Source organism: Myotis lucifugus, unplaced genomic scaffold (genome assembly GCF_000147115.1).
Source record: "Myotis lucifugus unplaced genomic scaffold, Myoluc2.0 scaffold_75, whole genome shotgun sequence".
NCBI classification, from domain to species: Eukaryota; Metazoa; Chordata; class Mammalia; order Chiroptera; family Vespertilionidae; genus Myotis; species Myotis lucifugus.
The window spans coordinates 1921649-1935189 of record NW_005871123.1 but is presented as its reverse complement, the minus strand read 5'-3'; the positions used below and the strand labels follow the sequence as shown (position 1 = coordinate 1935189).

Here is a 13541-nt window from a genome sequence, read left to right as displayed (position 1 = left end):
TTATGCTTTAGTGAAAAATCACCTATCAATAATATAATAGAGTGGAGTATTTCATATTCCTAAGCTCCTTGCAAGTTATTAATGTCCAACTAAAGCAATAAAGTGGAATTGCATTAGTCTTTATAGTTTTTTATTGGAAACTATTTATGGTATGATCCCCTTCCTCCCACCCCACCCCCCCCAAACACACACACACACACACACACACACACACTACAGTTCCTGTTTCAGCTGATAACAGAGAAAAGTAGAAAATTCATTCTATGGTAAGCAGGCAGATTCCCTGAAAAAAAATCTTTCACAAACACCCCTCCAGCAGACTACAACAGTTAGCACTCTCTGTTTCCAATGCTAGACTCCCCTTCCATCAGAGCCATTCACCAGGCTAGACACAGGCTTGACGAAATGTTGAAGGACACTACTATCCACAGTCAGCTACTGTGACAAAACGATGTAATGAATTTTCCTGTGTGCCCTGTGATGTCCTAATATTTTTAGAGTCATACCACATATATTTGTTACATTAATTTTATGGTGCTGGATCCATTGTCAATCCTACATTGGTCATCACTTTTAAATTTGGCAGGATGAGGAGGCCCTTAGGCTTAGGTTTCATTTCTGGCTACAACACTCAATAGTGGGATAAGCAGCCAAAGCACTTAACCTCATTAAGCCTCAATCATCTCCTCAGGAAGAATGGATAAGACCTGTCTGACAGGATTGTCTTAAGTACAAGTGAAACATAAGTGCAGTGCTAGACCTGGAGGACATTTGCTTTAAATGGTGTTTATTATATTTCATGGAGGTGAGAACTATTCTCTTCAGGCAGATAGATCTGAGGAAGGTGATGCAAACAGGTAATGTAATCTGCCTGGGATTTCAAAGGCTATTGGGATAAAATGTGACTCAATTTCCCATTCCATTCCTATCATTCACCTCTCCAGCCTTACATACAACACCTAAACCCCTAAATTTGCAGATTGTAAAAAGAAAATAAACAAATATCGTGAATAAATTTCTCAAGTCAATCAATAAAATTATAAACAGTAACTTGAAAGGGTGGATGGAATATATAATAATCTCTTCCCTGAAGAATATTTTTAAAATGTACCCAGTGGTCTAAATTAGAGAAACATGCACACACACAGACACACACACAGTGTGGCTATTTTAGAACATACAAAGATACACCCACTCTCTCTCTTCCTTCTCTCCTTTCCTCCCTTTCCCATCTCCCATCTCCCTTTCCTCTCTCTCTCTCTCTCTCTCTCTCTCTCTCTCTCTCTCTCTCTTCTCTCTCTCTCACCCAACCCACATCCTCCTTTCAATAGGAAGTAGCATCGCTTAACAAATCTGTATATGTGAAATGACCACATAAAATAAACGAAAATTGGAGACAGACTCCTGCTCTTGTCCTTTTTCCTATGTTCCAAAATCCTAATGTGCCCCAGTTATTTGTACTATAAGAGCAATAGTATTTGCCAAGTATAATAAATTCATTTTAATATTTTCTAATATTTTCTCATCTTTCTTCCATTCTTTCTATTCTTTATCTTCTCCTAGTAGATAGATTAATTATATATATATATATATATATATATATATATATATATCTTGCAAGATTAATGTAAAGTTCTAAGATAATAGAGTCATAACTGAAAAAAAATTTTCATCTTCAAATTTAGAAATTAACCACATAAATGAATCAAGCTTGTTGCACTTTATTTTCACAACACCATAAATACTACTATCTATTGCTGTGGCACCTACCTATGAAATTGTTCTATATATTTTAAGAAGTTTCATTATACCTTAATTGTGGGGATTGGGGGTTGAGAGTAATGTGGGAAAGATATTTTTGAAATATACATTGGAATATACATATACATTTGAAACCTCATGCTGGCAATTTTTTTAACCATCGTATTCTTATGCAAATGGAACATTTTCCTTTAATAAGAAAATTAATTTTATGTGAAATTCAAATATATAAGCATGCTATTCTACACAATTATGAGCATTTATGTCTTTCTAAACAGTTTCAAAATAGATGATGGGTTTAATTTTTGTGAGACACTCATTTGGCTATAGGTTTTGATGATTAAGTAGGCATAATTTTCATGTTTTTGTTGTGAATTCCATTCTTATCCGTTTAAGAAGTGAATTTCAAAATTTCTTGAGTAGAAATCCCTTCCTATCTCAGAGTAAATATTTACCTCTCCAGCCTTACATACAATACGTAAACCCCTAAATTTCCATAAAAATATAAACATAAAAATAAGCAACAAAAAAGACACCCTAGAATTACATTAACTAATTTTTTTGTTACCTTATAAATGGCTCTTAGCCATGAAGTTACTCAAAGCCAATTTTAAATTGAAGACATCTCCTAGTTTGTAATATTTTGTGATTAATGTATGTATGACATTAGTTTTATTTTAAATTCATTCTCTTTACAAAGATAATATTATCAAATGTTTCAGTTTAATAAATTTCAACACTAAAAATAGAATAGAAAGCTGATAGAATTATAGGAAGTATAGGGTGTACATGCAAAAGTTGCAGAGGTATTGCCCCAGGAAAAGAACGGACATTATTTTAAAATAAATGTATCTAAAAACTTTAGATAAGGTCAGGACACACAGTTCTTCCTTAAATGTGGAAGACAACTTAAAAGCTGGCAAAACACAACATCCTTAGGACCAGGGGCTGCTTTAGCATTCTCTCTGTGGCACACTGACTTCGGGCATATTTCACTGTTACTGGCACCTGTCTTGCTGACTCTGAGGGAGCAACAACAAACACAATAAAGTCTTGTTACTAAGCTATCTCTGAGCCATACTAGATTGTGATTGATTCTCTTGTGTGTAAGGGTGCGCTGGCATTTTCCTTAGGCTTTTTTCATTGAGCAGTGGACAGAACAGAAGAAGGAAACATTTGATCACTTTGTGAAAATGCTGCACATTGCAGGCAGGGTTTAATTACTGAATGTAGCCACTTCCAGTGCATTGAAATGCCTCTGCCTTGCCTCAAAGCATTGTACCTCTATTCAAATGGCAAAGAATAGAGTTCCTGTAAGATTGTGGAGTGCAGCTCATTTGGGGAATAAACAGTTGCTTTGACCTTGTACCGGCAAATAGACCCCGTCAGGCCTGGAATTGCAAGGCCAGGAAATCATCTGTTTAGTCAGTGCTGGTTCTGGTGATTAGTTTGTGTTTATGGCTGGGAATTGATAATATAGCCCTGTGTATATGAAGCTAAGGTCTGAATACTAAAAGGGTCCTATTTACCAACAGCTTCATTTTTTATTTTAAAGTTAGTTCAAACTGAAATCAGCCTTTTAACCCTTAATTAGGAGCATGTTTTCTCTTAAAAGTCAACCACATTAGTCAACTGGAGACAAAATTCACTTTGCAATTGAAAGGCTGTCTACTTTCTTTCAACAGTAGCCACCATGGTTTACTGAGTGCATTTGTTTTCCTTTCACTATGGTAACTTTACCCATTCTCTGTATCAGCAGAGCTCAAACCCATCAATTACAGCTTCGAGGAAAAGTGTGCTATGTGCTGTGGGACTGAAGCCAAGATTCTATCCTGAAGCTTTTCTATAATTATTATTCATTGTATAGGTAGTGCTCAGAATACTCCCTATTTCATACTTGTTTCTTCTTTATTTTCCAAAGCTGGCCGTTTGTTATTTTACCCCACTTCTGACCCATAGTATTTAGTTCCTGTTTTATTGTTACCACTTCATAAATACAGAATCAGCAGATTCCCAGAATATTTTTAATTCATGTGTGCTACCAATTGGTATTATTTTGGCTTCCTCCTATTATTCATATTTTTAGTGTTTCTCAATAGAAAGTTAACATTTGGCAAGGGTGTCATAGTTTTGTTCCACTGTGGCCCATCCTGGGTTTTTTCAATAGGTTTGGGGTTTGCTCAATAAATGAGCATGCATACCTTAACTAACTCAGCAGTTAAAATACAGGAACTAAAAGCTAGGTTAGCAAGGATAAGGCACATAAAACCTTACTGCAGACCAACAAATGGGGCATGTATATTGTTTTAAATTGTATTTTCAATACTGTGCTTCTTTTCCTTGCAAAAAAGAAAAAAATGACATCATCTTACATTTTTATTAATATCAATTTTGTTCACTCCCACAGATTCCCAAACTTCTAACATTCTAATATACAATGTACATTAAAGGAATAGTATAAGTAAATATAATTTTATTATGCTATTGGTTAAGATGAATGATAGGGAATTAGTTGTTTGGCTTTTGATTTACCTTTTAATTCATTCAATTATGAACTAAACATGCCCTTTGAATACATACTTCTCTGATACTGGAAAATATTGAAAGGTCAAAATTTATCAGTTTTTGTGGAAGTATATTTCTTTTAGGTCAGAAGAGAAACTCATTTCTTTGTCTCATTCTTTCTACATAATTCTATCATTTCAATGGCTAATTATAACCCTAAAGGCAGTGATGAAGTGAAGATAATTTGTTGTATTTTTTTCTATTTAGAAAGTTCTAGGAATCTTATAAATTTTTGTACACAAGTATTAACTTTTTTAAGTGTCTAGCCTGAAGAATTTTAGAAACAACTTAGTCAATATCTGCCATTTAATAAATGAGGAAATTAAAGTATAGAGAGGACAATTGATTGCAAGTTAATCATTCACTTAAAAATGAACCCCCTAAGTTTTGGCTGGTTTGGCTCAGTGGGTAGAATGTGGCCTGTGGACTGAAGGGTCCCAGGTTCGATTCCGGTCAAGGGCACGTGCCTGGGTTGTGGGCTCGATCCCCAGTACTCCAAAAGATGTAGAACATACAAACTGGCTGATGTGATGTCTTAGGACAGAGGTTCTCAACCTGTGGGTCGCGACCCCTTCGGCGGTCAAACGACCCTTTCACAAGGGTCGCCTAAGACCATCCTGCATATCAGATATTTACATCATGATTCATAACAGTAGCAACATTACAGTTATGAAGTAGCAACGAAAATAATTTTATGGTTGGGTCACAACATGAGGAACTGTATTTAAAGGGCCAGAAGGTTGAGAACCACTGTTTAGGATCTTTCTAGCTCCTTTAAGCTCTCCTTGTATTTAAACAGTACATCTCAACTGAATCCTCTTTGTTTTTATGTCATTTAGATATGCTTTCTGCTGTGAGTAAAAGAAAACTTGACCACAGTGACTTCAGCAAACAAGCTGTTATTTTTTGACATTAAGATAAATCTTGAGATAGGTGCCTGCTGGGTCAACAAGTGCAGGGTACACATCCTGTGATTTTTTTGGCCTTTAACTTATTGTCACATGTAAGCCATTAAGTCCATAATCAATTCTGGAATGATGCAGATGAGGTGGCTTCAGTTGCTTTTGGACCCCTTTGTGAAGGGGGAAAAGCTATCCCAAACACCTTCATCGATTTCTGTTGTGTCTCTTTGGCCATACGTTGGCCATCCATCACTATCTGCAGTGAAATCTGCATTCGGGAGCAGTAGGTTGGATGCAATTCTGAACAAATCAGGATCCTATTAGCAAGCAGAAGGCAGAGTTTGGACACTGAGTATGCAACCAACTGTACCCACCACATTCCTCTGCTTAACAGTTTGTCTTTTCATGTCGATCTATTTGTGTATTTAATTATGCTTCGCACAGGCCAGTTCCTTCCATCTTTTCATGATCTTTCTCAGATGAGATTCCTCTGTGTAATCTCTTCCAACAGCTCCATTGGAATGGGGTGCTTGCTCCAGGTGGCCTGTATTAAATGTCTGGTGCTCATTTTTGATTTCAGGGGCCCTTTGGGGATGGACAGAATTAGGGAATTTGTATCTTTAAGGGTACCCAAAAGCCTGAAAAAGAGGAAATGATTTATTGAACTGCATGTGCATGTGCCTACCTATATTGTACTAGTGTCATCTCTAAAATTATTTAGTCATAATTAGGTAAAGTTTAGCTACTAATTTGAATTAACATTCTTAACTTCTAAGTTGATTTTTTGATTAACTAGTTATTAACTGATAGAATTCAAGTTACTATCAGAAATCTTTGGCTGTAGTGGTGTGGCTAAGAAGTATTATATGACTGTCTTTTCTTTAAGTATCACATACCATTTATAATAGTAACAAAAAGTGATGGACTGTTTAATGAATACCTTTATGCTAAATGTTGTAAAAACCATAACAGCCCCAAATAAAAGCACATAGATAGACTTACCAGCAAACAAAACAACAAAGCAACTTAATCTTGAAAGACTCAGTAATGCCCCCTTGCAAATTTAAAGTCACTTTAATGATGAGCTAAATTGAAACCAGAAGTTAAGTGCATAGTTTGTTTATACTTTGTATCATCTTCTGTGAGGCAGTATAACAGGAGATATAAGTATAATTTTCTAACCAATGCCTACAGACAATGTTCAAAACTTTTTAATCCCAACCCATGTTTGGTTAGGGCAATGAAATTTATTTTACTGGTTCTCAATGTGGCCCCTAAAGTTGTTCAATTTAATGTAACCTTGTCCTAGAGCAACCCTTCTTAATAGAATCTGGAAAACAGCAAGACTGAATTAATGATTGCTATCATTTTAAGTTATTCTAATTGTTTGTTTTGGCAGTGTATTTCCCGAGAACCTTACTAGGAGGAAGATATACTATTATGGATACCATGGGTTACCTTTCAAAATGCATTTATTATAAAAGTTAATATTTGTCCACACATATATTAGTTAAATGCAAATATCTTGTTATTTGCAATATGAAGTTTATATGAGATAATTCTTCAATTCAATGATAAAGATAATCTATAAGGACTATTCTATATCTAAGTACTTTAAGTAATACAATTTCAGTGTAGCACTGAAATTGAGTTTATAGATTCAAGAAATTACTGACGTCCAAAGATGTTTTGAAGGAAACTTTAAACATTTGGACCCCAAATTCCTTCATCAAAGGAATGTCAAAGAACTTCTTGTTGGTATTTTCACCATGAATTTAGTTCTCAGTGGTTGAGCTTTGACCTATGAACCAGGAGGTCATGGGTTCATTCCCATTCAGGGCACATGCCTCCTTTGCAGGCTCGATTCCCAGTAGGGGGCATGCAGGAGGCAGCCAATCAATGATTCTCTCTCATCATTGTTTCTATCTCTCTCTCCTTCTCCCTTCCTCTCTGAAATTAATAAAAAAAATATTTAAAAAATAAACAAAATAAAAAGCTTTAATCTAATAACAATTCACAAGTATGTCAGTTTAAATAAAAATTGTACCGCCCTATGTTTGAGATATGGGAAAGGAAATATATTTATTTAAATAGAAATTGTATCTCCTTATGTATTTGAGATATAGACAGGAGCTATATTTCACTCTTTATTTTAGGCCATTACCATATAATTAATAAGTAATAATATAAGAATGAAGTCTGTGTTTCACATGCCCACAATGACGGTGCTAACTGTAGTGCAGATCGTGTACACATTGCATCATGTTTTAAAAGGGAATGGCTACATGATGACATGGCTTTGCTTTATTTTCTCCACAAATATTCCAATGCCAAGTAAAGCTGTGAAAACATGAGCTGGAAATTTCATCACACCCTGGTGCCAAAATAATCTAAATCTTGTGGGTGTGTGTTTTTTTCTTTAACATTTGGTGCAAATTCAAATGTATATTGTGGAGAAACTACACTGGGCCATGTTATTTGCTTCTGTAAAGGCTGGAAGGAAAAATGAATTTTGATTCAGAGTGAATGCATGCCCTAACATCCGAAACTCTGTTTAACATATTTTTTAAAAATGTGTTTTCAAAATAATTACAGAAGTTTAAAAGAGTTATTTTGTTTGTAGCTTGTCCACCCGGTTTCTACAAGGCTGCGGACGGTAACACGAAGTGTGCTAAGTGCCCACCTCACAGTTCTACTCAGGAAGATGGTTCAATGAACTGCAGGTGTGAGAATAATTACTTCCGAGCAGACAAAGACCCTCCATCCATGGCTTGTACCCGTGAGTAGTTTTGCTGCAACCCATGCATCCATGTTTGTTTTATTTTGTTTTTTATTGTGTTATTGTTGGGTTTTTGCTTCTTGTATTTTGTTTTTTGTTTGTTTTTAAGCATTTGGCCCATTTACTTGTGCTACCCATGTGCAAATTGAGAGCTTTCTCTGCTTCACTCTCCATGCTTGGCTCACCACAAATGCAACATTTCTCACATGAATTGATTTATAAAGCACCTACTGCAACAGGACCGGAAAACTCTCTGTATCTTTTTTAGATTTTGCTTTTTATTAGACAGGATAGGCGAGATTGTAAGCATGGGATTTGTATTTTTGCATTTCGATTCCCTCTTGCTACATGTTGGTCATAGGTCATCAGGAAGAGGACTAAGATTTATAAAAGTAACACTACAGATTTCATAACTATTCACAAGGGCATTGAGTTTAATGGTAAATACCTTTGTTGGGCTTTCTGAATGCATATTCAACCTTGAGTCACATCTCCCTCACCCATAGCTTGGAGAGAACAGTGTTCTTGAATCCATGTCTATAATCTCATGGATTCTCTAAGGACAAATTAAAATATGTAATAAAGACAAGATGGTTATTTACCTCTTTCAGTCCCATTGTAAACTATCTCTTTCCCTTGTAGTAGAATCCAGAAGTGAGGCTCATTAATCTTTGTTGAACTACTTTGCAGGACCTCCATCTGCACCAAGAAATGTTATCTCTAATATAAACGAGACCTCGGTTATCCTCGACTGGAGTTGGCCCCTGGACACAGGAGGCCGGAAAGATGTTACCTTCAACATCATATGTAAAAAATGTGGGTGGAATGTAAAACAGTGTGAGCCATGCAGCCCAAATGTTCGCTTCCTCCCTCGACAGTTTGGACTCACCAACACCACGGTGACAGTGACAGATCTCCTGGCACACACTAACTACACCTTTGAAATCGATGCCATTAACGGGGTGTCAGAGCTGAGCTCACCACCACGACAGTTTGCTGCAGTCAGCATCACAACGAATCAGGCTGGTGAGTACTTTTGCATCTCAGAGTCAATTAAGAGTCTTAACAGAGAGGGGAAGAAGGGGTGGGAAGACAAAGATTTGAAAGGACTTCAGGATTTTCTCTTCTATCACTTTTGGACAGTTATGGTACACTGAATAATTCAATCTTCAAATAAGAATGAATCATATTTGTTAGATTATTTTAAATTAATTTAATCCATGGCTATCCAATTTGGAATCTTTAAATAGTTGGGGCTCTGGAGATGGTACGTGTGGTTCTGACTGAAGCATTTTCATATTTCAAAGAATTTAGACATTGAAATTTAGCTGTGAAAAGATTATGTAGGGTATTTTTAAATTTGAAGTGTCTTTACCTTAGTTACAATTATATCAGATTTTTATGTTGTTATTCAGTTATTTTATGATCATCAGAAGATCTGAGTATTTTGCTTAGAAAGTTATAATTCTCTGATTAATTAAAAATAAGGAAAAACTATTTTATTGAATAGCTACAATTTGCATTTAAAAAATTAAAATATGAAATTTGTGGAGAAGCATAGGGAAAAGATGTCTTGGTGAAGAACATTTAGAAGCACTGATCTAAAAACAAATTTCTTAGGGTAAATTTCGCCAACTATTTTCCACTGACAATATTTTCCTAATTAAAAATAAATGCTACATCAAGCAAAGGCAGTAAGCAAAGGCCCTTTGATGTGGAATTGGAAAAAGGAAATAAGCAAACAAATTTCTCATCTTTCTTTGTCTTACATCCACCGCATTTCTATTTACCGCTACCACATCTTACTCTTTCAATCGCTCATTAAATCTTCTATGTGTTTTCTAGTTCTCTGATAATTCGTGTGACATTTTTATAGTTTTTTTTAACAAATTGATGTTCAAAATTATTTATGGGATTTTAGTTGTGAGTCTCTCAAACATATAGACGTGTTATACTTTGCAGAGTATACAGAGACATACCAACGATACTCCTTTGGGATAAGACTCACTTCTTCAATGTAGAAAACTGATAAATGCATATTAAAGTTTCCTTTGGAACCAACAAAACTTGTGCAAAGTTAAGCCGAGAGATTTTTATATGCATAATTGTTGCTATTAGATATCATAATTAAGAATACATTTCAAAAAGTTCAATGCAAAGATATTATTGTATCATTTATGCACAAATAAACATTGGAGCCAAAAAAGGGGGAAAGGAAGAGACAGCATGCACCCTGAACTGCAGAATTACATATTCTTGAATCACCTCCCAGGTGGGTTAACCCCTGAGCTGGAAGTCAGGATGGAATGCAAACTCTGCTTCTTTTCTGCATGTGGCTGAAATTCTGGAAGTCCCTTTGCTCTGTAGTGGGACTTGCCCTTGCTCTGGGGATATGTATACTGGATGCCTGAGGAAAAGAGAAAGGAGAGATGACTAAGTTCTCCTTCAGCTGGAAGAGGTTGTAGAGCAAACCAATAACTAGTCAGAAAAACTCATCACTTTCATTTCTCTCACTTGGCTGGTTCAGTAAGGTTAAACTACTAAGGGCAAGCAATGAATAGGTGTCATCCAAGGGCCAATATATACAGCATGTCAGCACTTGTTAAAATGTTGCACTACTTCCATATTGGTTAGAAGTAGTTCTAAGTACTTCTGCAGATTAGTATAGAAATGCATCTCTTCTAGTTAATTCCTCCAGTACCCCGAGTAGGCTCCTAAACCCAGTATTTCAGGTCTACCCCATAAACACCGCCCCCATAATCCACCAACTAAAAGTGTAAATCCTGGCATAAGAGGGGTTTCTAGATCCCTGTCCTGGAACCCCTCCCTCTTGAGGGGTCTATGTCCCTGAAATTCTAGTTGATAAATATTTTGAATATAACCTCTGATACATTCTCAAATGTGTCTCTTTCTGATTCCAAACCCCTCTTGCATTCCTACTTTGCTTCTATTCTCTCTGCTGATGAAAATCATACACTTTTAGTGGTTTCATGATGATAAATAAACTGTATTTGTTGATAAGACATGACTTTTAAAGGGAGTTCACAGATTTATTATTTTAATCTTGCTTCCTGGAATCTGTAATTTCTCCCACTTGAAGCTAGATCCCCGATCAACAAACATAAGTTTTTGCTTTGCTGATTTTGTTTAAATATCAGTTAATAATATTTAAACTTTGAAACTAATAATATTTAAAAATTTGTTACTTAACTTTATTTAACTATCTCCCATGGGGGGGGAGGGAAGAGTAATGCTATTGGTATGTAGCACATGATTATAGGTTCTCATATGCAAGGAACACAGGAATTTTAAGAAATTATAATTATGTGGCAAATGGCTTTCCCAAATCCTATATTTCATGCTGATTTAGTACCTTGTTTAACATGGGAGCATCAATTTGTATTATAATTATCTCCTAAGTCAAACAGAAACATAGACAAAATAAGCAAGAACTCCTTATATTCTACCTCATCATCAGCCTCTGGCTTTCGAACAACACATTTATCTAGAACTAAATACTCCCACGTATGTACAATGAATGAATATAGGTACAGTGGTGATCAAGTGCAAGCCAAGATATTCAAAATAAATGGGGTTGATGCTTTGGCCTTCCCAGGTACAAATCACAGTGCAAGACAGAGCTTCAACAGGGATGATATCAGTTACTCTTCCTAAACCAACTCCCCTTTTTTTTAAAAAAATCACAAATTAATCTACAATATGCATCACTAGGCATTTGATATTTATTTCTGGGTGTATGTATTTTTTTGTGTGTGTGCCTGGGGAGGTAGAGGTCTTTGTTCCATCTTCAAACCCCCACAGTTAAGATCCATAAACAAGATTAGAAGCAATGCATTTCTCCAGAGAGTGTTTCTTTGTTTTGCTTTATTTTTGTTCTTGTGAAGGTTACTGGACTTGTAGCCTTGAAAAATGAGCTCCATATTACCAGATAGATACGCCTGTGACAGATATGATGCCATAAAGTTTAAATTCCTCCTACTCTATCTTTGACATGGCCATGAAGGGGAAATGTGAGTGTGTCCCTTTTAATCTAGTTTGTGAGAGGAGCTTGTTACTATTTCTCTTGATTATATCATAAAAGCCACGTGATGAGCACATGACAAGGCACCTCTACATTGTAGTGGATTATGCTGTAAAGTCTGATGTTAGTTCTCAGCTCTCTGAACTTTCACAAAGTATGTCAGTGAGATTAAAAGCATGGCCTCTACATAAAAGTGGTATTTGTGAATCCATCAGTCAAACATGTGCAGAAAGAATTGCTGATTGCAAAACAAAAATCTATAAAGTTATAACTTCGTATGAATTTCTACTTCGTGTTTTCTTCCTTGAATGAGTATATTTACCTTTCAGTTCTGGAACCAGCCATTCTAGAACATTAGGGGAACATACATCTCTGTTTATTCTCATCATAAAATCTGCTTTCCCCCCTATTACCTTATAACATACAATGAACTCAGATTAGAATAGGGACACTCACAGAAAATTTATGAGCATTCCATTTTGAGGTCTACTCCCACTTCCATTTTACAGCTGAAAAAACTGAGATTCGAGAAGCTTCTTTAGCATTTCATCATGAGATCAAACTTTCACTTAAGTCTCCCAACTCCACAACACTTTCAAATTCTATGCTCCTGTGATTCCTGCACGTGGCTACAAAAATAAACGCTGCCTTCAAGACAGACAGGAGCTTTGCTGGGAAAATCTACTATAACCTATGCCATCCACAATAAACTTGGTCCTTGCTTCTCAGTCATATATCACAGGATTTCCTAGGGGTATTCTGTAAGAGGTCCTCCTCATCTCCTCTCCTCTTCCCTCAACCCAATCCCACTTTTTACTCCTTCATTTTGCAAAGATCATTTTTTTCTCTGTGAAGCAAATTTATCATCTCCTCTCCTCTTCCCTCAACCCAATCCCACTTTTTACTCCTTCATTTTGCAAAGATCATTTTTTTCTAAGGTATATTTTGTTATTCATAACAATCTCTTTCAAACACACCTGAATTAATGTTATTGATTGGAATTTACTAAGTGATCAAAGCAATTAAGGTCAGTGGAATCAAACCCTGTAATTATAGGATTGAAACTTTCAGCCCCACCTCCTATGCACTTGTGGGAAGGGGCAAGGGGTTGAAGTTAGAGTTCAAGCAACTATGGCCAATGATTCAATCAATCATGCTTAAGCAATGATGCCTCCTGAAAAGCCCAAAGGAGGGCATTCAGAAATCTTCTAGGTTGGCAAATACATACAGATGCTGATATGTGATAGGCCTAGAGGAAGCATGGAACTTCTGTTCCCCTTGTCCCATACCTTGTGCCACGCATTTCTTCCATCTGTGTCTTCCTGAGTTGTATTATTTTATAATACACTGACAATTTCTTAAGTAAAATGTATTCTTGAGTTCTCTGAACTGCTCTAGCAAATTAATTGAACCTAGGGAGAAGTTTGTGGAACTCTCCTTTTTTAATTCCTGGTGGATAAGAAGTATAGATAACATCCTGGACTTGAGATTG

At 36.0% G+C, this 13541-nt stretch overlaps 1 protein-coding gene across 1 annotated transcript in view; it reads left to right on the top strand.

Annotated features, from left to right (window-relative positions):
* The window catches only part of EPHA3 (EPH receptor A3), a 359519-nt gene that overhangs the window by 215673 nt on the left and 130305 nt on the right, over positions 1-13541 (top strand). The window contains exons 4-5 of the mRNA XM_023755355.1: positions 7852-8007; positions 8698-9033. Of these exons, the coding sequence (XP_023611123.1) occupies positions 7852-8007; positions 8698-9033 (492 nt within the window). The remainder of the gene's footprint in view (positions 1-7851; positions 8008-8697; positions 9034-13541) is intronic.